Consider the following 27,611-nt stretch of genomic DNA (forward strand, 5'->3'; position numbering starts at 1 on the left):
ACACGGCAGCCTCCTCCCTGCGGGATTCAGAGGGAGAGCGACCCTCCTCAGCAGCACACGATTAGAGACGTTGAAGTTGCGAAAGCCACATGAATGCCAGAGGGAATCTTTTTGTTCATCTCGACGGCATTCACTGCAGGGATTATCGCTAGGAACGCAAATGAGGCGAGCACGGGTGCAGTGAGAGTTTGTAATCTATTCTGATGTCTTTACATCACCTTCCTGCTCGGAACAGCCCTGCTGCCTGTATCCACTGCCTGACAACAGCAGCAGCTTTCAGCCTTCTGTTTTAATCTACACAGTCGTTAAAATTCACTTTTCAGCAATTACCTGGCATAAGTTTTAGGAGAACTTTGGGGTTGTTGTACCCAGCCCGCTGATTAAAGCTGCAGAGTCAGAGCCCCAAAGTGCTCTGGGCTCCCGTTGGACTCGGGACGATCTTTCCCTTCAATAGCCTGAGCAATGGTAGAATATTCACAGAGGTTGTCCGTAGAGAACCAAAACTGGAAATTCATTCTCGATAATTCTATCTGGAGAGGACCTGCCTCACACAACCCGTAAGAGACTCCACAGCTGAAGCCCTTTCTACCCAAAGCAGTATCAGACCTATTTGCAAACTCTAGACAAGTGCAGTTATTTGAACAGGGAGCATTGTCTATCTCCACTAAGCAAGAAAAACACAATAAACTTGGCAGCTTGTCTTAAAATCTGGAAATGCTGGATTCTGGCACATTTCCCCAGCCAGCAGGATCTTCCCTCCTGCTGTTCAGTGACAGCACACACAGAGCAGTGTCCGTCAGCTGGTGCATGGGGGCATTACTGGGGAAAAGCTGTTTCAAGGGTGGCTTCAAGCTGAAGTAGAACACCATGTAATCTCCAGTTAGCTGTTATTATTCCTTATTAGAGAAAGAAGAGCCTCTCAGGGATCACTTACACAGCGAGATGTATCAGAACTGAAGGGCTGACTCTCAGTGCAGTCAGCAGAGCACAGCACATGCACCAGCCCCTTCATGGTGCTCCACAAGGGGAAAGCACATCCCAGCTCCTTGTCCAGGTGCACAGGGGACACAGAGCCTATGGGACTGTCCTATTCTCTTTTTATGTTACCCAGTTCATGCTCTGCCCACACTTCAAGGACCTTGCTGTCATTCAGAAACGAAAGCATTTTGATGTGTGTGCGCTTCATTACAGAAAATCATGCTCAGAGCAAGGCTATGGTAAGCCACATGGGAAAAAAACTGTCTGCAGAAGAGATTCCCAAAGCACCCCAGCCAGCCCTGCAATTATTTGACAGCTAGTTTGGGGAGAAAATTGAGCTAAACAACGGCTGCAGGATGTGCAGTGCTCTCACATACAGCACAAGTTAAACATGTTACAGAAAATGGGCCTGTGAGCCAAACAGGGATTTCAGGCAGTATCTTAATTCCCAAAAAACAGTCTATTGACAGTGATTTACATGTGACAGGAAGGCTCCCAAGCAGATGGGAAGCTGGCAGACTGTTTGGATAGCTGCAGTCCAAGGAAGATTGCCACTGAATGCTCCAACAGTTCTGTAGAGCAGAGACAAACTAAATATGCAAACTGTAAATGTAATTAAAAGGACTGGAGGGATTGGTTAGGAAGGGAGAACGAGAAGGGCTTGAAAGGTATATGTGGAAATATTTAGGCTAACAAGTGGAATTTGTATGACAACATTAAGAAGGATGAGTATCAGACAAAGAATAAATTTATGGGGAAATCCACAAGGCTGTTTACTAATGCTACTGATACACTTAACTAAGATAATTAAAAGCTCTAAGCTGAACTGCCATTTAAGGAAAAAAATTATAGGAAATAGCCTGGCATCAGCAAAGAATAAATTGGCCCAATATACATTTCATAATACATACCTACTGCTGGAGGCTCAAGTTAGTGAGATCCTGAGTGTGCCCAACCAGAAATGTTTCCTGAGTGGATCAGCTGCAATAGAGTATTTGTGATTTACAATAAACCCCTTACTGCTAAGGCAGACATGCACACAGACCAGCTAAAACACTATGACCTCTTACAAGACTTAGAGAACTGCCTGTACTTGACACAAGACAAAAATAAAGTTGCAGTGGTCTAATTTAAAATGAGAGAACATCTGACTGTCATTGAAGGCATCATCAGCATCATTAGTCACCTGTAGCATTTAGAGCACCTATAAAGTAGCAAATAAGGCTGTGTGAGCACCTGTGCCTTTATAACCCTTTCCAAAGTTAGCATTTGATAAGACAGTGTTTGATAAAATTTTAAAATAGGAGTAATTCAAGTGCAACATCAAGTGATTGATGTACCAAATACAGGCAAAGTACATTGCCCAAGTTTACAAGTATATAAAATATGTCGTATATGTATTAAAAAGCTGCACTTCTGGTTTCAGCAGTTTTTCTGCAAATTCAATGCTGAATACCCTGAATATTCCTGCTACATCCCTATTAAGCCAAGGAGATTGGGATGCTGCAATGGTTGGGGTGTGGATGTCAGTGACCAGAGTTTAACATCCCTCTTCTGGTTTCTGCTGTAAAAACATAACTTAGAATTATTTTTGTGGAACATGTTGGAGGTGACATGCAATTAAATGACTCATTTAATGTCCCTGCCTGGCAGCACTCCGAGAAACTGTTTTAAGGAGAATGTCCTGTACTAAATGCACTGTAATAAACACTGAGTCTCTCAGTTGGGGCTTCTCAGTGCCACAGAGAATCCAGAGGTGCCACTCCAGCAAGGCTAGGCCAGGAGTTAAACCAGGCCTTCGTCACCCAGGTGAGGAATTCTGGCCCTGGAGAGCCCCAGACAGAGTTTCATGCAGAGATGTTAAAATATCACTCCCCTTGGCTGGCTGGGAGTGTGCAGCTCTTTCCCTCCCTTACAGCCAGGTCAGTGTCTTTAAAAGCAGGTGGATGGATTTGCCTTGTACCATTTCAAGCCTTTTAACCACAAAACAGAGCAAGACTCTTTATTTTTTAAAGCAGGGTGCTCACTGATGCTGGGCTTGGCCAGTCTCCCAGCAGACATGAGAGTTGTTTACACTTGACAGACTCAGACAAACTGCAGCACCTATGGAAAAGGCTCTTCATTCCTGTTTCATCTTTCCACTTAGGTAATTCCCTTTCCCCTTCAGATCACTACATGTATTTCTAAAATTAATCAACACACATCCTTTATTGTGTATTTTATCCTGTAATTCAGAAAATGGGCTTGCTGCCACTGAAGCTTTACAAAATACTCCCAAAGCTGATTTTCACCAAATGAGACTTTAGGAGCAGGAGCTGTGCTGGGCCAATAGACCCTTCTCTGTGTTCCCTGTGTCCCTGCTGCTGTCACAGAGGGACAGATGGCCCATCTGAGCACCACCAAGAGCTCAAGTAAGAGTTTGCTTCGCTTCAGCTCCAACTGTTTGGAAGCAACAGTCAAGAGTCAGTTCCACCTACCTCCCCTCACTTAATGTGATCAGATTTTCCCAACTCCTCTGCACAGGACCTCCATCCTGTAGGAATGCTGGCCTTCCCTTCCTCAGCTGAAGAGACAAAATATTCTGGAACATTCGGGATGTCTTTAGCTCCTGGGGATTGTTCAGTGAAGTTTCCAGTGGTTAAATCCATATTCTCATATGTGTCAGAGTCATTTAAAGTGAGATCTTGCACCTTGTTCAACCAGACCATGACAATATAAAACAACTCAATGTTAGTCTCAAACTGTACATCATTGCTGTCTCTCAGCAGTTTTTGTAGATATTAACAAAAAATGCTGTTTTCACTGAAATTTTGCAGCATCTTCCATCAGGGGAGGTGAAGGAATAGTTTTATCAGATCAGAGAAAAAGTAGTCTCTTGTCTCAATTAGAGACCACCTGGAGTCACTTCAGGAAAAAATGAAAGAAACTGTACAGGGTTTAAAGCTACTGCCTAATTTTAGAATAAAACACTTCCCTAAGGATCTTTACAGTAACTTTCATTCATGTCAGGGATTTTTTTTTTCTTGTTGCCCACCAAAAACCTTTGGAAATGTTTGTTTGAAGTGAACACAGCACTGCTGGGCCATAGGAAGGTGGGTACAGCAGGTATAGATGTACTTTACAGCTCTTCCACTGGCTCAAGCCAAACTGGAGTCCCAGTATCTCCTTAGGGCCGTATTTTGTGTGTGTACATGTTAAACATCAGACTGCAATGTTTTATGTACCCATAAAATTATAATGCAATCAGTAACAGATACTTATTGAACAACATCCTGATTTTATAAACAGACCTAAATTGTCTCCAAACGTCCTACCCCACTTCAAAAAGCAGTGTCACAGACATCACTTTTTACAACCAAACCCACCCCATGGTTATCACAAGGTGTGAAGTAAAGCAATGTTTGGGCAGTAGTTATAACATTCCTCATTGTTACCTGCAAGCATCAGAGGAATACAAAGTGCTTTGATCTAAGGAAGAGGCAGTGCAGGATTCCAGGTAGAGTTTAGCAGAAATTTATTTCATTAAAAGCTTCATTGACCTGAATTGTTTTACATCTCATTAGCTTCAGACACTCCAGTTTAGCATATGTTCACTTCTTCCACTTCTGCAGTCCTTCCTCCTCTGTCAGATGGTTCCTGAGTGTTTTGCTATACACCAGCAGTTGCTCCCACAACCACTGCTGGACACTGCTCTGGTAAAACATGCTGATTCTGGAAATACTTCAGCTGGCACTAAAGCCTTCCAAGGGAAGGCTGAAAGCAGCATTCCTCTTGGCTACAGAAAATTAATTTTTCTAAAGTTTAAATTTACTTGCCATGCTGGAGAGAGTTCCCTTCCACATCCCTCATGATACAGGATCTAGTCAAGAAAAAATTGGTGAAACCTCCATGTCCCACAGTCCCAGAGATCACACACTCCAGGGACAGAGACCATCAAACCTTTGTCCTGACATTCCTCTGTGAAAGCCAGCAGCTGCCCACCTCACTAGAGCACATCTTTTACTCAGACGTGTGGCAGCCCCTTTTCTCCTTTCTGTGGATCCCTCTAATCCAAATTCCTTTCCTTTGATTTTCCCATCTTCAGCTTTCTCCTTGTTACAGTCCCAGCCTCCTGTGCTCTTTCCTACTTTAAAGTTATGGTGCTCTAAGCATGTTAAATTCCTGCCAATCAAACCTGCAGAGCAGGGGACTCTCCTGAGAACACTCACCTGGCTTCTGCTGCTTTAGGCTACAAGAACTGAGCATTTGAAATCTTTACTTTGGTGCCTGTGAAGGTCTGACCTTGGAGATGGCTGTGTCTGAGGGCCTCTCACTGACACATCACTGCACTGGTGGCTGTTACATCAAGGCCTTTCAGAGCAGTCTTGAGAAGATGAAAAAGAGAAACTGAAGAAATCTGGAGAAAGGTCAGCACCTAAAGGCCATGAAATAGTCCTGGCTCAGGTAGTTCATCTCAACTCACTGCAGGACACTCCTCTAGTTCTAAAAGGAATAGCAAGAGAATGGAAATCTCACTATCAGTGAATACCATTTGGAATATTTTTAATTAGCATTTTCATTATCACCATCTACTTTGGAGCCCTCTCAAAACCTTTCCAAACAGATCTGTGCAGAGCACCTTACAAGTACATGATGATGCAAGGCTGGATCACAGTTCCATGAGTTCCCCAGGGCATAGCCAGTTTGCTGAATGGCACTAACACTCCATTGCTCCTCTAATCTATGTTGGGAAAAGTGCTGTAAATCCAAGGGCACCACTGCCAGGGACAATCCTAAGGGACTCTGAGAACCTGTCTGTGGCTGCTGCCACAGTGTGAGCTCAGGACACTCCTCAGAGGGAAGCACTGAGCAGGGAACAAACAGCCTGAGAGTTCAGTCACTCAGGTTCAAATCCCAGCTCCACCTGACCAAGACACTTCTCTGGGCTTTACTGCCATTAAAAACAACCCTGTAGATGACACTGTTCCCTCTCAGCAAAACACTGCTCAGTTGAGGGTTTTTTGGTTACTTATGAGTGAATTGAGTATTACACTCTTCCCTCCCTCCATGTAATTCTTTTTTCAAGAGACACAATTTCAAAAGATGGGAGAAAACTGCAATACTGGTGCCAAAGTCCTCCTGTTGGTCTCTTCAGAAGCTGAGAACTGCTGGCACTAGCCCAGGAAAAGCAACAAAGAACAGGAGGAGTTTGGAGAGCAGCTAGACTTGCAAACCTCAGAGCACTGTAGAATAAACCAAACACAAAACAGAATGATGATTGGCAGCGATGGGATGACTGTGCTGCTGGAAATGAAAGTGCTATGAATAATCAGGCACCTCTGACCCAGGAAAACATTGACTTCATTTGCAGCACAAAACAGATTGCAGATGGTATTGGGGAGGGGAATCCTGCTATTCACTGTGCTTTCCCCTCACCAGAAAAATTCATTTCCTCTGTACTGTTGAGCAATGAAATGCACCTGATTGGATCTGCTGAGACAGCTGCACATAGAAGATCTGGAATGAAAAATTAAAGAGCCCATGGGGTGATGCTACAGGTAATCCTATTAAAACAGTGGGCTGAGGGCAAAATGCACATACAACTCCTATTTTAATAAAGAATTAAAACAAATCCCTTAAAGGAAAAAAATTATTTGGACATTTACTTGAAATCCTAATGTCATTGTTGCTGAGTTAGATGCTGGATGTCAGTGCACAAACAAGGATGTTTCTCATTCCCCACTTCTCCCCCTGTTTGTTCTATTACTGCTCACTTCGTCCTGCACTTCCAGCTGCTCCCTGCCTCCCATCTCCCTGCGTGCTGGGCACACCTGCCAGCCCTCTCTGCTCTGGCTCACATCCCTGTGAGTGCTCGTTCCTGTCCAGCCTCTGCAGGGACAGGTGGCAGCTTCACCTGGGGCTCTCAGCACTCCCTGCTCACTGTGACACGTTTCCCACGGCCAGGACTCCAAGGGAGAAGGGAAAGCAGCAGCAAAGGCCCATCCTTAAAGCAGGCTGAGGGCCCTGGGTGCTCCTGTCCTCAGCTGACACCAGAAGAGTGAGGCAGCTCCGACTGGAAAGAAGCCTGAAGATACAGAATAACATTATCCCTTGTTATCCCTGGTCTCAGCCTTTGGCTAGTGGAGAACAGGATGGAGCAAAGCCTGCCTGGGAAGCAAATGCAAACAGCTCAGAATGTCCCTCTGGAAACCTCCATTGCCTTCAGCATGTCCATGTCTGACATACACAGGTCCCTGCTGAAACTCAGGTGTCACAGCCCCTCTGACAAATGCTGCCTCAGAACAAATAAATTTAAACACTGGCTTTGCAGGGCCATTAGAAATAAAGTCCAAAGGTGAGGAGGAAGAGGAGGGGGAGGAGAAGGAGGAGCAGAAGGATGCATTTGGATCTTTTTCTTGCCCCTCCCCAGCATCACTGGAGGACAGATGTTTGTCACATCAGGAAATAAAATGGATATCTTATAGTAGGAAGCTCAGCTTGGGTTTAAGGCAGGTTTGCCTAAAGAAGCAGCATGTACTTACTCATAGTCAAAGAAGTCTGCCCTGGAATTGTTGGGATAACAGAAAAGCCAATCACTTGTCAAAGTAGACACATCCCATTGCCACACCTCTAAGCTGTCTACGAGATCTCTCTTCACCTAAACAGGCTATTCTTTTTTGGTTAAACATTTGCATTTTATGGAACATCAGCAAATGGGAATCTTTCCCCTTTCCTCCCATACCTTGCCATTAAAAAGAGACAGAAGTGTCTCAATTAAGTTGGCAAGTCCAGGCAATCCCAGTAAGTATGACAACTTTCTTCTCCCCCAGACACAGATCACTGACTTCTTAAGAGCCACAGGTGTCAACACTTCAATAACAGAATCACAAAACAGGTTGGGTTGGAAGGGACACCTTCCACTGGACCAGGCTGCTCCCACCCCTGTCCAACCTGGCCTTGAACACTTCCAGGGATGAGGCAGCCACACCTTCCATGGACAACAAGTCCTGTTGTTCTGTCATCCTCATCCTTCCAAGAGCACTTTGAGCCTCTGGTAAAGTGCAGCAGAGAACATTCACTGGTGATTGCTCCAAGCCAGGAGACACAGAGCTGGGAGCCAACGTGTTTAACCACACACACTGACCTTCGAGGGGAGGGCAGCTGCTATGACAGTAACTGCACCTGCTCCATGGCTAATGTGCTCCCACTTGCACTTGGAGATGGTGATGAATCCCATTGATTCACACGCCCTCAGAGAAGGATCAGACCCCACAGTGTGGGCAGGTTTATAGGGTACAGATACCCATATCCAGTGCCCAAGGAAAACAATTCTAAAATTAGAACTGCAATTTTCTTTGGGAGCTCTTCTCCCTCCCTGTGCATATCAGGAAGGCAGCTCTGTCTTCCATGACTTCCAGGCAAACAAAGGGCTAAAGAAAAATAATTCTCTTGCTCAGGAGCTTACCATACAATTCCCATTCAATTATTATTCCCAAATTAATTGGAAGGACAACTCAGAGAGATTACTGGCTTGCAGGGGCTTTGGGGGTAAAAATCAGATCATAAACATGGTTTTCTTGGATAAAAGATTGCCTAAACACTATCCAGCTGCCACTGAGCATCGCCTTGGTGAACATCTTGTCATTCCTAATACAAAACCCAGATAATATGTTTACTACAAAAAGAACTGGATTGGTAACCAGCCCTTTTCACCTCACCTCTTCCCCTCTGCACTCACACCCACATAGTTCTCTGCAAGGCTTTTAAAAATCATTGATAGGGACTCTGCTCCTTTCTACTGTGATCTGCATTTTATTCCACTACTGGGTGAATCCATGCTTATCCAAATGGGCTAAAGAAACACTTTTTCACCTGGTTTTACTGCAGAAATATTCTCAGCAAGAAGTCAGGATTCTTTTGCAGTTCATGTCCTCCCTTAGAGCTCTGCCTGCTCCCACCTCTGCCATACCAGTTCCAGTGACATCTTCTCTGCCCTGGGTTGTCAATATACACAAAAATGAAGTTCATGCACTGAAAAGGTAACCTGCCAAGACAAAAGGCTGTGCAGAAGTTAACAACTGCACTATTTGCCAGACTGGAGATTAAGCAACAGTCTCAGACCTGCATTTCTTAAAGTGATGTTTTCATTTAGCAGGATAGATATTCCTGAAGAAAATGCCTACAACCAAGATTTCAAACATAGGTGCCTAAGATTAGGCTCCCAAACTTATCTTTAAGCTCCTAAATCTTTAAGCAAATGGCCTGATCTTCTTGAGTATTGATCACAGAGTGACTCAGCCCACCTTCGCTAGGAACAGAGAGATGAGAGGCTCTTGGGAAAACAGGAATGAAAAAAGGAAGAAGTCAGGCCCCTTCCTAAGGTACATGCTGGCAGAATAAAACAGGTAGCTTGAAGTCAGCACTTTCAAAAATCATTCCCTCCATCTTTTACATCAGTTTCAAGCCTACTGCCCAACACATTTGACACTGAAAAGCAAATGATACCTGCATACATGAATGCATGAATTTACCTCTGAATTCAATTTAAAAGACCTTTTCACAATACTATGAAAAGACCCACCAGAGTGTATGAGCAGATGCAGTCAGACTGTGGTGCCAGTGTGAGCTGAGTCCTGGGCAGGTCGGGTTTGGTCATTGCACAGACTCCTGGTTTTAGGGGGACAGGGTGTGTTTCCCAAGTTTGCTCCAGCTCTCTTGGCAGGGTCAGGCCTGCTGGGATACAGACACATTCCAAATCTGGGCACTTAAGAGGGCATTTACAAAGCACGTTCATACAATGGGATTTGACAGCATGTACATTAATCTCTCCAATTAGAGCTATTGGACTCTTGCAGGGTATGTAGGCAATTTACATACTAATAACAAAACTGCTAGGAAATATTAAATGACACAGAGTGAGACCCACACAATTTTGATCAGCTACACAGCAGCAGGATCAAGAGCCTCCTCATATCAACCCTTGTTTCCCTTATAAGCCAAAAGCTTTCTAAGAACCTTTCCAAGGCTTTATTGGATTACAATGAGGGTAATTATAGCACTGAGATGAATCCAGTGGCTCTCTTGTAATGAAATACAGCCAGTTGTAGCTACTTGAGTGCCAGCCTGACTTGGCAGGGCCTCACAGACACTGTTCCTTTCATGCATTTTTTGCCTATTCCGAGGGATGAGGTGACTGCTCCCCAGTCCCAGGCACCCTCACAGGCAGGATGGGAGAACCCAGTGCCCAAAGGAGGCCTGAAGAGTGTTTGCAAACCAGCAGAAGGATCTCTCAAGAAAACTTTTGCCATAATAGTTTGGGGATAATGGAGGACTTTTAGCTTTCTTAGTTATTTCAGAATTTATTTCAACAGACACTGCACGGGCATTGCATTGTGGGGAAGGGAAAGAAAAAGCAGAGGTGATAGATCTACTGCAAAGGAAAAATAAAATCAGCTAAATTTGGCTGATTGGGCCTTTCTGCCCTCATATGGTGCTATTCTTAGGTGGAGAGTGTCTATCTCCTTTAGCTTATTTTCCATACAGGAATTCTACAGATTCTAAGCCAAGAGGACATATGTACCTAATGGTAAAGGCACCAGCTGAGCTCCAGCCACTGGGCAGTGCAGGGCTACAAGGGGAAACAAGTGCAGGGGAGAGGAACAAGACAGAATTCAGCCATCTCTTCTGAAATAGAATATGGGGGCAAACACCAGTTTTCATTGCTGGAGTACTGACACAGGACACCTGTGCAGGTGCTGAATTTTTCAGTGGAAGTTAGGAATGAGTTAGCAAAAACCCAGCCATCAGGGTTGGTGCAACTCTGAGCTGTCACAACTGACCCAGGCTCAGCACAGGCCCCTCAGAACCATCCCCTGAGCCTTTTTTCCCCACTTTTGACACCCATGGCTACATCAGCAGCGTTATAACATTCACAGCTGTTCTGCAAAACAGTTTGCAAGAGACAATTCAGCTGCAGAAGTAATGAGGGCAAAGAGGAATAAAACACAAGATGTTCTTAGGAGAGAGCAGCCCAGACAGCATCTCCAAATCTGTCGCCTGGAAGGCCAAGCTCTGCCATCTGCACCTTCAGCCATGGCACAGGGAGCTCCTGAGGTGCTGTGACATCCCTTTCCAGAGCAGAGCACAGGGCTACTTGTTTGGGAAGGAGAGAAAAAGTTACATGAAACATCTTTGGCAGAATTAAAATGCTGCTGACAGGAGTGTCATGCCACATCACTGGTGGGAGAAGTGAACCCTCTGGAGAAGTGCTTACACACCCTGGTATTGTGACTTAAGACATGTCCTGCCTGCTTGGTGCCTTTACAGGCATTTGGCAGAACCTAGAAATAATCACAGCTCTGAAGGCAATTTTTATGCAAAGCAGAGCTCTAAAACTTGTTAAAAAAATATCCACGCAAACAGCACTAAAGGTCACCTGTCCCTGCTTTGGGAATGAGGGAAGAGGAGGAAAAGATCAAAAGGATTACCTGAATGGACTTATAAAATCCCACCTTTTGGAGCTGTTTCAATGTGTATCTTACTCACTATTTTGATTGGAAAGAGCAAAGAACAAATGTTGAAGGTAGGAGGAGAATATACAAACAATTACAGAAAATGCACATTTTGACAACTTGTTTGATTATCATTCAGTTGCTGCAAGGGACACAGATTCCCTGCAGCAGGAATGCTGCAAAACAAACAATCCCAATAACCAGCAGCTTCCAGCAGCAGCTCTTTCCAATGTAGACAGAGCATCTGATTTAATAACTTTTTAAAGCCCTCCATTTTTCTCTTACTCATACTCAGTTGGAACCATAGAAAACAACGGGTATTTCAGCTGAGGCCTGAAAACCTTAGTTCCTTCACTGGCTGTGTGCCAGGACTCTGTGACTTTCCCTAATGCAGGTTGTTGGTGGCATGAAAAGACTGTAATGTCTGAAATAGCTACCGTGCAGCACAGCCCCCTCCAGCACAAATTTAACCCCTCCATGCAGAATTTGGTGACACCCACTAAGAAGCAAAATCAAGACATGCAGAAAATGCTAAGAAATTCTACTCCTCTTACAAATCCTAGTGAGGAAGTTCCATCTTTAAGAGACAGCACCAAGCAGGTGATGGAAACAGCTTCCCTGCCATGGAGGCAGAGGCTCCCTGGGCTGTTCTATGCAGGTGCTGCATCTGTCCATGGCCTCTGTCAGCAGCTCTCAGTGAGATAGGACAGGGCAGCTCCAGGGAGGCCCAGGCACAGCTCAGATTATCCAGTTGCTTGGTGGGAGTGTTAGTCCTGCTAAATGCAGGAAAAAAATAACAAAAATACACATCCTTTGCCCACAAATTGCAAAGAAAAGGGAGAGGTATTGGAAAAGATGGAATGACTAGTCAGTGTGATCCTGCTCATTTCTAGGCACTGACTTTCACAGAGGAGATTGGAGTAGGAGTAGGAAGGAGTTTGTCATGGAGTGCTTGTACCATTTATGGAACAGCATTTGGCATCTCTTGCTCATATGCCAAATACATGCCTGCACAGTGAGCCAGATGCAGCTTCTAGTGAATTTTTTAAAAAGGAATTTAATGCTGATATAACAAAAGTGATAAATTGCTCAACTGTTTGCAGGGCAAATCCTGAATTTACCGATAGAGAAGCACATGGAGCTGCTGAAATCCTGCCACGGCTGAAGCACTTAGGACTTCTGCAAGCTTATGCACTCATATCCAGTAGCAAAAATCTCTTTTGGGACATGGGCTCTCTGGCACCACAGGAGTTTCCCAATGGTCAGTGTTACAATGGCCATGGCTAGTTTTTGCAACCAGAAAAAGTTGCTCAGTCTTTTAGAACACAAACCTTTATTTTAAGGACAATTATTACACTGAGTATCACAAGTTTCTCTATTATTTCCCACAATGGTCATATTTCACTACCTGGGTTTAAGTCAGACTTCAGAACAGATTTTTTAAAAATGAGGTAGACAGAGAGAAGAACAAAAGCCTGCAGTAGCTGAATTATGCTATTTACAGTGACATTAGACATTCACAGTCATGACAGGAATATTGTGCTTTATGATCCTTATTATTTACTGGGAGAATCAGACAAGATTCACAACACTTTACAATTCACTTGCCAATATCTTCCTCAGGCTTTGGCTTTAAGGTGCTACTGGGAACTACACCATGACAAACAATGGAAGTTGGCCACACTGGTCATGTCCTGTTTGGTACCTGGCACGATACTGTGACAACAGATATCACATCCCAAATGCCCTTCACTTTGGAGATGAGTTCAAATGGACAGTTATATTTAAGTGGTTTTACTTAAATATAACAGTTATATTTTAGTGGTGCTACTGCTCACTCGTGAGAGGAGATACTTACCCAAGGCCTGAGGATATGCTGAAGAGCCTCAAAGTATTAGGGAGAGGCCATTAACATGTTACATATAAAATTACCACAACCCTCCAGTCTTGAATCTGACATGACTTTGATAGTTTTTGCTTCTCTTGGTCATTTCAGACAATTTAAACCACTCTTTGTACTATCTACATTTTCCAAATTCTACAGGCAAATCTCATCCTGCTAAGAACTTAGAGACCTCCCTAATCTCCAAGAGATGTTGTGCCTCAAAAGCTCCTGCCTTGTTGAGGTCAGCAGTTGTGCTGGTGACAGCTCTGTAGAACACCCTCTGGAGCTCTCCAGCCCCACAGAGGACAAGGACCTGGTTATGGATGGGGGAGGAGGGTTGCCATATGCCAGTGCATGAGCAATTTTTGACTTGCAGTCAGAAGCATCCAAAAAAGTCAGTATGCAGGATTTTCTGCCATATGGAGGAATTGTGATTTGGCCTTCTCCCCAGCTGTATCTCATTAAGCAAAAAGGAAAGAAAAAAGGGAGGGAATTCTTTTCTTCAGTGCAAATCTCACCCCAGAGTTCATCCTCCTTTGAGGGACAGTTCATTGCTGGTACCTGGGAAAACAAGTCAGAGCAGAAGGAGGCTGTAAGGACCCAGGTGCTTGAGGACAGGGCTCTTCAAAAGTTTTTTCCCCAAGTCTTTTACACTTTGAACACAATTTCTTTCAGGGAAGAGGGAAGTGCTACAGAGAGACAGGACTGGTTCTACAGGGCTGAGAAAGATCAGAGTAGACAAAGAACCTCATGTTCCATGAAGTCTGCAAGGGTGCATTACAGTAAACAATGTCATTTCCATGTACTGCAGCATTCTGCACTAACAGCAATTTTGCTTGTGAGCTCTGTCATTTGTTTTACTCAAGGTGGAAGGTTTCTTTAATCTGAGACTTTGCTGGGATTTGCCCTTATCTTTTTTATAGAGATTGACATGGCACTACCGTAAGGCAGACATTAACATGGTTTAATGTTACAGAGACAATTCAGTGGCTGGTGTCCAAACAGGTCACCACATCCAGGTTTAACAGTTATAAAGACACAGACACCTCAGAGCCTTTGTGCTTCTTTCCGATCTTCCTCGATGTAGAAAGATGTCAGGAGGAAAAAGCCTCCTCCAAAGACCCCAACAAAAGCACAGATGATAAAGCTGTACTGCATGCTCCGGAAACTCCACTGCAACGATGGGATGTTCCTGGCCTGGAGAGCGTTGGAGATCTGGGGAGTGAACAAGGCTGCCATTAATCTGGGATAACACCTCCATCCTCTCCTGCTTTAAACAGCCTGTTTACAGTGTGGGCCTTGAAAAGAGTAAGAGTCAGACAGGGATGAGAGCCTGCTCCCAAAGTTTGTCAAACCCAGTACCCAGCACACCTGTACTCCACTGCTCTCCAGCTGCCAACTGACCAAGGAATCTCATGTCATTTTACACCTTCAGTGCCTCCAGTCACACGGGCAGGAAATACATTTCACCATTTCCTAGCCCATCTCCAGACTGCCAGCACAGGATGGGCATTTGGCAGTGACCTTTAGCATTTCTTGATCCTATTCAGTAAATTTCTGCCTCCCTTATTGGCATCCAGTGGATAGAAACAGGGGGTCAAGCAGCAATACAGGCACAAGCAGCAACACTCATAAGACAGGGAAGAGATGGAAACTAACCTGAGACAAGAGTGGGGTCTGCTTTAGAGCCAAAAGGCTTTTGAGGAGTTATGGAGTGACACTGTAAGTGGGAGGAAGAAAATACCAGGCAGGTGCTTTTTGCACTGGAGGGAGAATGAGGTTGTAAAGGATATAAATGATACACATGAATTTAATTTTGAAGACAGAAGGAAAATCTGATTTCCAGAAACTCAGTAAGATTCAACACTTAACCCAGGAACCTGAAATATTTTCTTAGCATAAACAAAAAGATAAATGTTGAAAGCTGTCATTTTTATTCCCACATTTGTTCTTGATGGTTAGAATACACTGTGTGACTTGAAATGCATAAATACAAGACTCTTCAACCTTTGCTGGGTTTCTATGATTATTTATGACAGTTTAGAAAGATAAGAGCAAGATCAACTCTAAATGGGCACCTAGGGACTACAGCAAGCATAATGGCTGCAATACAAACCCAATGCATTTAATTTTAAAATGCTTAGTGAAAAAATCTCTGGAGTGCAGAGGGAAGAAAAACAGGCTCTGAGAAAGAAAATTCCCTGATTCTTCAGCCAGATTTTAAGCTAAAATGTTGGCTGAAGCAGGTTAGGAAACACTATCAGGATATGAAAGCAGATTTGGTGTTTAACCAACAGCAGTCATGGGAAGTGCTGGTGTATGGCTTCACAGAACATTCCAGAGGACAATGTGGGTGCTCAGTACACAGGAACACAGTTGGACACACGGCAGTTTTATTCCTGGGTTTATTGCCTCTGTTCTCTGTGAAGTTACAAGGTTACCTGATGTTAATCTCATCTGGATAAGGTTTTTTTTGTCTTCACTCTTTTTGATGAGCTGCTCTCCAAGGTGACTTCTGCAGCTCTTGCACACAGTGACAGGCAGGATGCAGCACAAAGCCTCAGTCCTGCCCGTGCCCCAAAGAGGGCAAAGGACAGCAGGCAAGAGGCACAGTTTTATCTTTCAGGTAGAAAGATTAAATGAATAGATTGGTAAGAGAGAGACTGAACAAGACATACTTCAGCTTTTGGGGTACCTCCCATTTTTGCCTCCCATTTCAGCCATTTTCCACAGTGATGTTGGTTGTGTTCCCACACACATACAGTCAGATAAGTGTGAGAGCAGGAGTTTCCTAACACCAACAAGTAAAGTGGTTTCTTCATTTGCCAAAAAAAGGAAGTCAGCAGGGGGAATCCCTCAGGGAGAGAGGTTGTCTTCTCTGCCAGACAGATTACACAGCTGAGACTCTGGGTTTCATCTGGCTGAGGACAAGGGGAACCTCCTGTGTGGCTGGGCCAGCAGCAGCTGTGCAGGCACAGCTCACTTGGGCATTGCTGGCCCTGTCTAACCCTGACACTGTTAACATGAGGGGAACTTCTTTAAATAAACTTTCATACAAACACAACTTCAAAGCATCAACAAGGACTCAATCTCCCATGTCAAGTAAAGCAGAAAAGTCAAATGGGTGCTTTGTTAGCTACTGTGTCTTAAAATGAATGAAGGAAGGAAATGAGACTGACAGATAATAGTCCACTGGAACTAAAATTAATGAACTGCATGGAGAAAGCAGTACGAGGCTGATTTGCCCAGAAGCACCTAAGATCAAGTAAATGTAGGAAGGGCAGAGAAATCAGGTCCCAAGGAATATGGGAATTCAAGGTTAAGGTGATTTGAGACCAGAGTTTGAAAGGTCAAGTAAAGACAACCATTGCACCACTTTTGTTCTGATTTTCAAGAGACCACTGACTAATTGCAAGATTTCAAACTTCGATATTTGAACTAAGTCTTGGGTTTTAACACATTTAATTAATTTCCATGAAACTCCTCACAAACCTAGCAGAAAGTGCTTAAATCCCATGACACTGTCTTTGCAAAAATGTGTGCCTTCCAAAATGTATGAATCTGCAAATTTAAAATAAAAGTAAATTTCTACACACTGCATAGAAGTACTCACACCTAAAAGCAGTCTCACAGGACCAGGTGCTTTATGCAAGTAAAAACATTTAGAAAAATGTCTCTGTGTCCTAGACTCAGGACCAGAAATTTGAGTAATTTCTGGTTTTGGACCAGGTAGTGCCTATGATTCTGTGAGTTTCTGTCTTTCAGTTTCTATAAGTTTTACCCTAAGGAAAGCTCAATAAGGAGAGAATTCACTTACAATTCCAATGAGGTATGGGCTGCCTGCATCTCCCAGCAAATGGCTCACCAAAATCTGCAGGGCGATGGCTGTGGACTGTCGCCTCGGTGTCACCACATACTGAAACAAAGCACAGCCCACAGGAGAGGAAACATCAACACAGAGAACTTCATGAGTGACCAGCTGCTTCTAGAATATCCCAGAGACACTGATATAGCAACTTGTATGTATTTCATATTTAAACACTGTTGACAATTTCGGAGACGGAGAAGTTATTCTGAGCAAAAGAGTACATTGCATGTTTTGTTGAGGAAAAAAACATTCAAGAAAGGAAGACACAGGAGAAAATAACAATAAAATAGCTAATCTGTGACTTCTCTGCTTCCATACAGACTCAGAGCAGCTTGTACAGATCCATTTGGCCTTGCAACCAACAGAAGCCTCCAGCCAGTATCCCTTGCAGTCACAATGATTTGCTTATAAGGATTCAGCACTGATGGTCCCTCAGAAAAATATCTTATGACCTGTGTCAGCAGGCCTGCTCTAGACTGCTGGGGGAAAGTGGGGTACCTGGAACCTGGAGGAGCTGTAAAGCATGTCAGCTGAGGCCTTGCAGACCCCTTTAAGACTGAGGGTGAGGACCCAACCTGCCAGACCAAAAGGTGGCTGGTGATGCCTTGATGGCACTGCCTGCAACTGGGAACCACCTGAGACACAAGATACTGTAGTAACAACACCTCACACTGATTTTGTTTTTCAGTGCACACAGTTTAAATAACGAGTTGGAGAAGAAGATGTGGTGCACATCCAGAACACAGCAAAGCATTGCATAGATTAGAACTGTTTTGTCAAACGAAATATACTAATTTGGGGGTAATAAGAGCTCTTTGCCTGTGCTACTGAAGATCAGCTGTGCCTGATGAAGTCTTTCAATAATACATTTATGCAAAAAGCATTCACAGTCAGAATGCTTCAGAAGCAATTTCAAACCTTCATACCTTCATTTTCCAACCACTTGTTCCTATCAGAAACAAAATGCTTAATATTTTCTCAGTCCTCTATTCCACAATTTGGGGGGCTTTCTTGAAACTCATCTAAATGTCACTAAGTGTGTCTCACACATTAGTTAACAAAGTGATCGGTGGTTTTTACCAAGGGACTAACTCAATGTGTATGACCTATACTGTGGCTCTATCACTGCCTTCAAGGAAACATTAACATGCATGGTAAGATGGATTTAAAACTAAAAAAAGACCCTGCTCTCACATCTAATTTAGAGGTTTGGTCCTGCTTACCATATACTGCAACCATTTTCAGTAAAGAACCAGACAAGACTGGCAGTGCCCCTCTTAGGCACTCCACTCAACCTTGGATACACAAATCACTTTTAAACCAGCATGTCTGCACCCAGTAAGAGAGCTCTGAGCAGCTGGATTAGAGCAGACAACCTCCATCCTTCCTCTGCACATGTGCAGCTAACATACCCTGCTCCATTCCTAGTTCCTCCAAAGCAGATATTTCTGAGCACGGATATAAGATTTATTTTTCATTAGGAATATTTAGGTAGAATGCTTCAACAATAGTAAATATTAAACCAGGGATGCTTTGGAGATCTCTCCAAAGTTACAGAAAACCACTGTGATGTCATGTTGCCACGACACTGCATCCAGCCCCATGACAGTGTAAGAGCAGAGTTATGTGAGATTGGCTGCTCTGAAATCCTTGTCATCCATGGGATGAAGGAACAATCCAACAGCTCCTTCTCACTGAGGCCACAGCACACTATGGCCTAGACTGAGGGTGTGCAGTCTACCCATGTTTTTTTTTCCTCTCAGAACCTGCCTGGATGATGAGCATGCACACTTTGTGAACAGGCTTTCTTGCACAGAGACAAAAAAACTACAGCAGAAAACTCTGAGCTTGGGAAGCAGACCTGGCTATGACAGACTGTACTAGACTGGAGACTGTCAGCTCTTGGCTCTCTGAGGATTTCATGTCATCTGTCCCAGACTCAAAATTTCTTTTATGGATAATGACAGGCTGTGTTTGAGAAATGCAAATCAAATATTGTTATGCACTTAGTATATTGTGGGCATTGAAAGCACGAGAAAAGCTAAATGTACTTTGGTTCTCCCAGTGCCCTGCACCTTACTACCTTTATTTAATATCCCATATCTCTAATGACAAGAGACAGATGGAACAAAGCTGTAACAAGAAAAATACAAGAGAAGAATGGGATGTTTTCTATAGTTTCAGGGCTCATACAAACTCTGCCTGTGCTATTACTCAGGTTCTGCACAAAGGAAACTGTACTCAATAGCTCAAGGCACTGTGGGATTCACTAGGAAAAGAAGAAACAAAAGACACCCTCGCACAGAGACTCTGAAGTAGCCATGGGGTCCTGCCCAGGACCCCACACCATGGCAGGAGTGCAGGTAACGTCCTGGGAACTCCTCCTCCGAGGAGATCCAGCCCAGATACCTGGACAGAGAAGCAGGTGCCCCAAACAGGTACAGTTTGCAGGCCCCTCGAGCTGCCTCTGGAGCTTTCAGAGACACCCCTAAAGACTCTGCCACAGAGCTATCAGCTAAGTAAGCAGATGGAACACACACTGGTGAATACTTCTGTACCTCTGAGGGCACTTCCAAAGATAGGGACACGTTGGTAGCCTTCCCAAACCCCATACAGGCTTCAAGTTCCAGCATCCCCTACCCTATTAGCTGCCAAAAACCTAAAAGACAGAGTTCCATAACCTCACAGATGGCAAATATATTTCATAAGGAACACTCCACGTACAGCCTCCCAGTAAACCAGCAAGGCAGCTACAACACGTCTCCACTTGCACATTAGGACTGCAGTTGTACAGCAGATACCTTCGTGTTTACACTGAATAGGAGGCACAAAGGTGGCTACATGCACTGCTTCTTGATGCACCAGCCACAAAGGGAGGAAGTCCTTATCATTCAGTCAGCATCTTCCTTTGTCTTCAGCTCCACAGGTCGCAGGAGAAATTAATTCCTAGCTACATTGTCTGGCTAGTAGTGCCATGTGGGAAGAAAGAAAAGTAATTTTCATGGCAAAATAAGAACATGCATTAGCAAATCCAGCTACATTATCAGAAATTCTACCAGTTCACATGGGAAACAAGGCAAAAAGAGAAATTACTGCTGTTATCTATGGCATCCTTCAGTCAGTATAACAGCAGTAATACACTGAACTCATGGGGTTTCAACAGGATGAAACACAACTCCCAAGTAAGATTACCACTGAATGAGCAGACATCTACAAATTCAGCTCAATTCCATCATTTTTCTGATAAAATAATTAGTAGCATCTAGAATTCAAGAGATCCAACCCAAAGCACATTTGTGGTAATAAACTGGATGTCTGCCCCCAGGGGAACACAGCACCACAGAGCTCTGCTATGCCAAGCTTTTCACCTCTCCACTTGTTGCCAATCGATACAATATTGCTGGTAACTAATCCCACAGTATTTGAAAAGAAATGGAAATTAGGGGTATTGGTCACGTGGGAGACAAGAACTTCCTCCTCTTCTGAATTTACATGGATGCAGGATATGGCAATGATGCTCCCCACAGACTTCTGCAGGCTGCAATGTGATGCAGCATTCCCTAAGAACAGCATTCCCTGAGACTGCAGTGATGGAACTGAACAAAAGCCCTGTCCCCGCAGGCTTTGCAGTTTGGGTTCAGGGAGGAATTGAAGGAAAGAGCTGACAGTAACCATCTGCCTCACTCTCCTCACCATGTATCACCACTACCTAACTCAGTGATGTCGCCTTCCTCTTTAACAGTGACAGAAGACAGAATTAAAATGCAGATGTAGGAGTTCAAAGAAAAGAAAATTGAGAAACTTAAAAAAGTTGGTGCCTCAACTGATATAAAAAGAATGGCAATGATATTAACACTTGGTTCTGGTGCAAAACCCCCCAATTATTTCAAAATAAACTGAAACAGAATCTAAGTAAAAATGTCATTCTGGACCAATGATAGTTTTTCTGCACCTGTTCACTGCTGTAAGGCTTCAGCTCTTTTCTCGTAGGATAATCGTTTCTGACCATTCTGCGAGAGTCAAATAAGAATCAAAACCCTCTTGGCTGCTGGCTGAGATTTTAAGCAAGCAGCCAATTCACTAATGCTGACTGCATTATTTACTACTTTATTAAAATTCCAGAGTGCAGAAAACTGACATGTAGAGAGCAGCACCGTGAAAGAGAACATAATGCACAGTCAGTGTCAGCAGGACTTTGCTGAAGACCCATGAAATGTAAGTAGTTCCATTCCTTCATCTCAATCAGAATGTAAAGAAAGGTTCTTCAACATGAAATAAAAAGATAAACAGACATGTCAAGGCAAGGTCAGGCACTGGAAGGAGAGTTGTGCAGTGCTTCACAGCTGGTCCCTTTGGTCACTAGACAGTGCTCAGCATTTGGTAATATACTTTCTCATCCTTTTACATAGACTTTGTAAAAGGGATACTTCTGTCTCTCCTCAGACTGTCCCCTATTTGGGTTTAGTTAGCCAGTAGAGATACCAAGCAAGTTGTATATCTGAGCAACTCAGACCACAGTGACAGTGACCTCAGGGGTAAACTTCCAGTTCCTGTGACAGCAAAGGACGGTGACCTGCGTTCCACTGGAGCCACAGTCTGCAAGGGTTTTTTACTGTCCCTCTTGTGAACTGGTATTGTGCTACACATGAATGCACTCACTGTGGTTCTTAAATGAAAGATTTATTATGACTATGAAGTTTGCAGCAGCAATCTGCAAATAGATTTCAGCTCCCTTAGAATGAAACACTATTACATAAAATGAGAAATGCTCAACCTGACTCTTGCTTCGGAAGAAACAGTCAAACATCTCTGTTCTGCTGTCCCTTAACTTTGTGCCTTCTCTCACTTGTCCTGATGGCTTACACAATTTTCCCACTTTCAGTGCCAAGTGCAGCAGCATTGTGCCTGCACCACACTTGCCTGAACAGTCCCTGTCTCTCAGGGAGCTTCCTGCTTGAAATATTTAGGTTACCATCACATCCACAGTTTTTCAGCACAGGGATCCCAAAGTGGAGAGTTTGGGTCCCTTGTGTGACCCAGTACTCTACTCCTCATAGAAAACTGTAGTGTCAATTTAAATATTTTGTCTTATGCCCATGGGTAGCAACAAAAGAATTGTCAATCATATAAATAACTTTGGTATTTAAATCAGCTTTCTGCAGTCTGACTATCAGTTATGAGCATTTCTTTGCTTATTGCACTGATAAACCATATTCACTTGTTCATATTATGAATTAATAATAAAAAAAAGGTAATATACTTGATATACTACTTGATAAGACTATAATGACCTGGGTAGTTCAGCAACCATTGTATCTGTCCCATGGTTTATACAGACATCTATTAGTGACTGTGGACCTACAACCTAGATGAAAGGTTGCCAAATTTTTATTTAGAGTAAAAACTCAAGTAAAATTACTAACTCTGAAAACCTTTGAAATGATAAAAAGAAGCTGCTCATCGCAATCTAGACAAACTGTGCTACAAGATGTGTGCTTTTCACATCACTCCTTTCTAAAGAAATTACTGACAACAGAATCCAAATGAAATCATGCACTGGTATTCATCAGGCTTGTGGTGTCAGCCCTGGAATCCCCAAGAGCCCCTCAAGCATCACTGCTGGCCTGATGCTTTGGCAGTGTAGCACCACTTCTGAACTGGACTTGCAAGTGCTGGAATTCATCTGCACTGTATTCTGGACTAAGGGAATTTGCTAATACGTCATGCACTATCAACTTTGCCTCATTTGCATCATCCTCTCAAACCTCTGGAAAACAAACAGAAAACCTGATTATAGACACAAAATGACCTTGTTTCTGGTGCAGACCATTTTCTGGCAGACATCTGACAACACAGAGCTGTACAGAAGCCCAAAATACTCTGGATACAGGCAGCACTAGAGAGTCCCATGTGCACGAGTTCCATCCAAATCAGGACATCTTCCTGGGATTATAATAACTTGGACTACTGCACCATCACACCCTTATTGCCACTGGCATCCTTGCCCAGCAGTACATTGTGGCAGTGATTCCAAGCAGAATACCAATAAGGGGATTCTTAGTAGGAGTTCGTTCATCTGTCCCCAGAAAGCCACCAAGATGCAGGCTTAGGAACAATATTACACTGACAAAAAAACTTGAAATAAGGAAATAGTTTCACAAACACTTACCAGCAGTATGTCTGTCACAACAGCCCAGTTTACAGACAAAAATAATTCTCCAAATGCAATAAAAATCTGCAAAACAGAAGAAAGCAGTGACTATACTATTACTATTACTATTGCTATTGCTATTGCTATTGCTCTTACTATACACTGAATTGCCCTTCTATGCTGTGAAGCTAAGACAAGCTCACTGACTGTGCTTATCTATGTAAGAGTTGTCCTACATACCTATTACTTCTAAATTAAACACCTCTGTCTATGCTAACTTATATGTCTATACCCTAACTTCATCTTAAAGGTGGGGAAAGGAACCAAAGAAGGTATTTGAATCACAAATCCTCAGCAGAAGAGCCAAAATAGGAAACATACCACCCTCCCAAATTAACTGCTGTGAACTACTGAACCCAAGAAGAGAAAAGCAAGATCCATGGAAGAGAAACATTCAGCACAAGTTTAGAAAGTGCACAGGGATGCAGATGAAGTCAACTGAACACCTCTGTGCCAGTGCAAGTACTCTTGAGGGCTCCTGCAGAGAGAGAACTTCCAAAATGGAATGGACTCCAAGGAACAGGCAGTCTCAAAACCTTGGTGTCCTGTGGGAAATCCCTAATCCATCACAGATGGAGACCCAGCCATGAGGAAAAGGGGTAGGGCACCGAACAGTTCTTACAGCTGTGGTCTCAGGAAATATTAACCCTTTCAGCCAGTCCTGGACACAGATTGAAGTAGCCTGCCCAGACTAAGTGAGACTTGAGGAAAGCATTAAAGTTACACCATTGAGGTGGAGCAGTGCTAGAAAGCAGAATCTCTTCAGAAACACAGGCCACAAAGTCACATGGCACCTGGCACATTATTCTTATCTACTAATCACACTGATGGCACATTGTTACAACAGGGGCCAGCATCATGTTTGGTAAGGTCTTGGCCAAGCTGTTGTCCCTGGTTGATGAAAACACAGTCCAGGAAAGGCATAGTGACAAACTGTCAGATGTTTTTGGAGGGATGGCTTACATTCTCCTAAGGAGAACTAGACCGAGTATACCTAGGATATCTATAGATATCCTAGAGGTAATAGATATAGATCATAGACCTAGGATATCCATAGCTCCTCTGTGGTTCTTGTCTGTTCTGTTCTTTTGTTTTCTTCTCCAAACCAGTTTGGAGAAAAAGTTCCTTGAAGCACTGAGATACTTAGTATAGACCATTATCCAGACATCTTTTCCTTCACAATGCTTTAGATTAGATATAAAGAAGAAATTCTTCTCTCTGAGGGTGGTGAGGCCGTGGCACAGGATGCCCAGAGAAGCTGTGGCTGCCCCATCCCTGGAAGTGTCCAAGGCCAGGTTGAACAGGGCTTGGAGAAACCTGGGATAGTGGAAGATGCCCTTGCCCATGGCAGGGGAATGGAACTGGATGAGCTTTTAGGTCCCTTCCAACCCAAACCTCTGATTCTATGATTCAGTGATTCTATGATTCTAACAAAAGGTACATTTGGTAGTTCCAACCAAATATATTATTGATTCACTCATATCACAGAGACTGGCAAATTAAACGGTTGCTCTCTACCTTTAATGACAAAAAATCCCCTGAGGAACACACTCAGAGTGGAGCTATGGGGGACTGAGAAGCAGAAAAAGAAAATGGCTAATTCTTCTGGGCACTCAGATCCCCACTCTTAGATCTAATAATAATCTTCAATTTCACATTTTGCTTTGGGTACACACACTCAGGCAAATCCACTTGTGTTTTCTCTTGGTGTAAAGGTGTTTTTCCACAGGAATACACAGTCCTGAGGAGTCAGAAGGAAAACCTCTTTGAACAAGTGTTATTCTTAGAAGCAAAAAAACCTGCAAAAGTGCCCTTTTGCAGAGAACTGTTGATTACTGTAATTAACTTTACTTGGATCCTCTTATTTATGTTAATCATGGTGATTTTGGCTGGGAGTCACAGGAAAAAAGCACAGGAGTCTTCCCCTAGCTGTTACCACATTATAGTTGAAATGGGGTTTACACTCGGTTCCCTTTTACAGGGATTTTTTGTCATTCCTAGTAAGTTTCTGTTTTCCTCTTTACTGAGAACAGAATTTAAGTGATTTATACTTCAGTTTGCATGGCCAAAAGCTTGACTTCAAAGATCAGGTAGCAATCTGGGGCTTTGAAGGCAAGGGCTAAATTATTCTTAGCAAGAACTGTGTGTATTGTACAGTCCCAATGACACCAATCTTTAAGTATTCAGAGAGCAAAAATAAATAAGAATACTATATTAGCCACGAAGCATTAACATAAGATTGAGACTTGCTTTAACTACATTTTTGCATAAGGGACAAGTTTCATGCAGCTAAATGCATAGTTACTATTCTCGTCTTCAGTGTGGGCACTCTGCAGGTCCTGAGGCCCAGTTTTTGTGTTCTGTCTGCCCTTTATACTGGACCAAGGACTGCCCAGTGTGGGTCTCACAGGACAGACCTCAGCTACGGGAGAGCTGAGCTTACCTGGATACCTTGTCACAAGCCACTGAAACCTCTTAATGGTCTAGAAGACTGCAGAGAATTCTACAAAAGCCACTCCTCACCTCCTCCTCCCCCTTCCCATTCTCCCTAGGATGCCAGAAGACATTTTGCTAATTGTCACTTACAAAAGTGGAAAGGATGTTCGTCTGGGCCACCATCAGAGCTGTGTAGAGGCACAGGGCAGAAATGAACATGCTTGTGGCACAGATCAGAGGATCAGCTTTGTTGTTTATCTTCCTTAATTGTCTTGCGGCTTCTGCCCCGGCAATAATACCCAAGATTCCTGTCCCAATGGTGATGCCTCCAAATATTAGGCTGGTGACAAAGCAAAGGATTCAACAGAGCATAGTAAGACTGTACTGTGGAAAAATAAATGGTGTTAGCTTGCACCTGTAGTTTCAGAGGAATCTTTAATGGGGAAGTTGAATTTTATTCCACTTGATGTAACCCTCCCACTCCTTCTAAATGGATGTAATCCCAAGCCTCAGCTGAAGCTATGGCTTTGCAACGGCGGCTGTATCCCGTGGAGAAGATATTTTCCCATTTACAGAGCAGGTGTTACGCACCCAGGCTCAAGGAGGGCTCTGCTCAGTATGATCTGGCCTGGACATGCTGTGATTTAGAGGAGACACAGTCATCCTGGTTACCCTGCGAATCAATCTACCCAGTCATCCCTGAAACACAGATGGAGTAACTCTGTATCACAATCTGCTGTCTTGGAAGAGATCCTAGCACGTGGAATGATATACATCTAAATTATAACCCTCTGGTTAGCACAGCTGAGATGAGTCACTTCTCTGACTAGGGGAAACACCTACCACTTCCCAGAAGAGTTCAAAGAGTACTGAATCGGTAACTACTGCCAGGTCCATGTAGCATTTTCTGAACACAGAATTTCCAATACCATTCAGCTTTGTGTGTCTGCAAATGCAAAAGTGTCCTTTGGGAACCACAAGTTCGTGTTTTAAAAGAATATGTCTGAATAGCTTAGAAGATTCAGCTTGCAAAGGGACTTCCATGTGTGCTTTCATCTCTGTCCCAAATGAGACCCCTCGATGACAAAGCAAGTCTCTTGCACAAGATCAGTGGTGCCACTGATTGTTTAGTGCATCGTCATTCTCTGAAGGCAAACAGGGACAGGACAAATGTATTCTGAGCACAAGTGCTTCTGAATATTTTAGAGTGCTACATGGTGAGTCCTGTACATTTTCCTGAGCTTTCTCTAACTGCAAAGCAAAGTAACCAGCTGGGATATGATCTGTTCCTTTAAACTACAGTAGATCCACTTCTTAATTTCTTTCTGGCTAATTAAGAAGAATTCAATAATTCTAAAAGGAAAAAAAAGGTATTGCTATGCAAGATAACAAAGTTTAAGCAAATTTGTACTCTCCCTGCAAGTTCTTCAGGATTCTGATCCATCACTGTCTATAGCTCGATAGTGACATTATAGATTGTCACTAGGCAGAGTAATCTCAAAGATTTGTTCAGGAGAGACAAGTTCCAAGGTGACATTAGTTGATTGAAGCATTCATGGAATTGTGTTTAGAATATTCATGTATTGTAAACTGTAGTTGAAATAAACCTGCAGCTGGAATAAAAGAGAACAGCCAAAACTAAATCCAAGCATGGTGCAGTCAACAGAGAGTAGGAAAGTACAGAAGCCTAGTCCTGGGGAAAGGCTCCTATGGGATCTTTAAGGGTCTGAGAATGCTCACTTA

General features: G+C 43.4%; 1 protein-coding gene across 4 annotated transcripts in view; it reads right to left on the minus strand.

Moving 5' to 3' along the window:
• Window positions 1–13,827: 13,827 nt before the first annotated feature.
• The window catches only part of LOC138120675 (protein spinster homolog 3-like), a 38,046-nt gene continuing 24,262 nt past the window's right edge, over window positions 13,828–27,611 (minus strand). For all 4 annotated transcript variants that reach the window (XM_069033544.1, XM_069033542.1, XM_069033543.1 and 1 more), the window contains exons 9-13: window positions 26,019–26,208; window positions 23,391–23,456; window positions 17,171–17,269; window positions 14,400–14,568; window positions 13,828–13,914 (exon numbers count right to left, since the gene is read on the minus strand). In XM_069033544.1, the coding sequence (XP_068889645.1) occupies window positions 14,401–14,568; window positions 17,171–17,269; window positions 23,391–23,456; window positions 26,019–26,208 (523 nt within the window). In that variant the 3' untranslated portion in view covers window positions 13,828–13,914; window position 14,400. The remainder of the gene's footprint in view (window positions 13,915–14,399; window positions 14,569–17,170; window positions 17,270–23,390; window positions 23,457–26,018; window positions 26,209–27,611) is intronic.

The sequence above is a fragment of the Aphelocoma coerulescens genome, chromosome 19 (assembly GCF_041296385.1).
Source record: "Aphelocoma coerulescens isolate FSJ_1873_10779 chromosome 19, UR_Acoe_1.0, whole genome shotgun sequence".
NCBI lineage: Eukaryota > Metazoa > Chordata > Aves > Passeriformes > Corvidae > Aphelocoma > Aphelocoma coerulescens.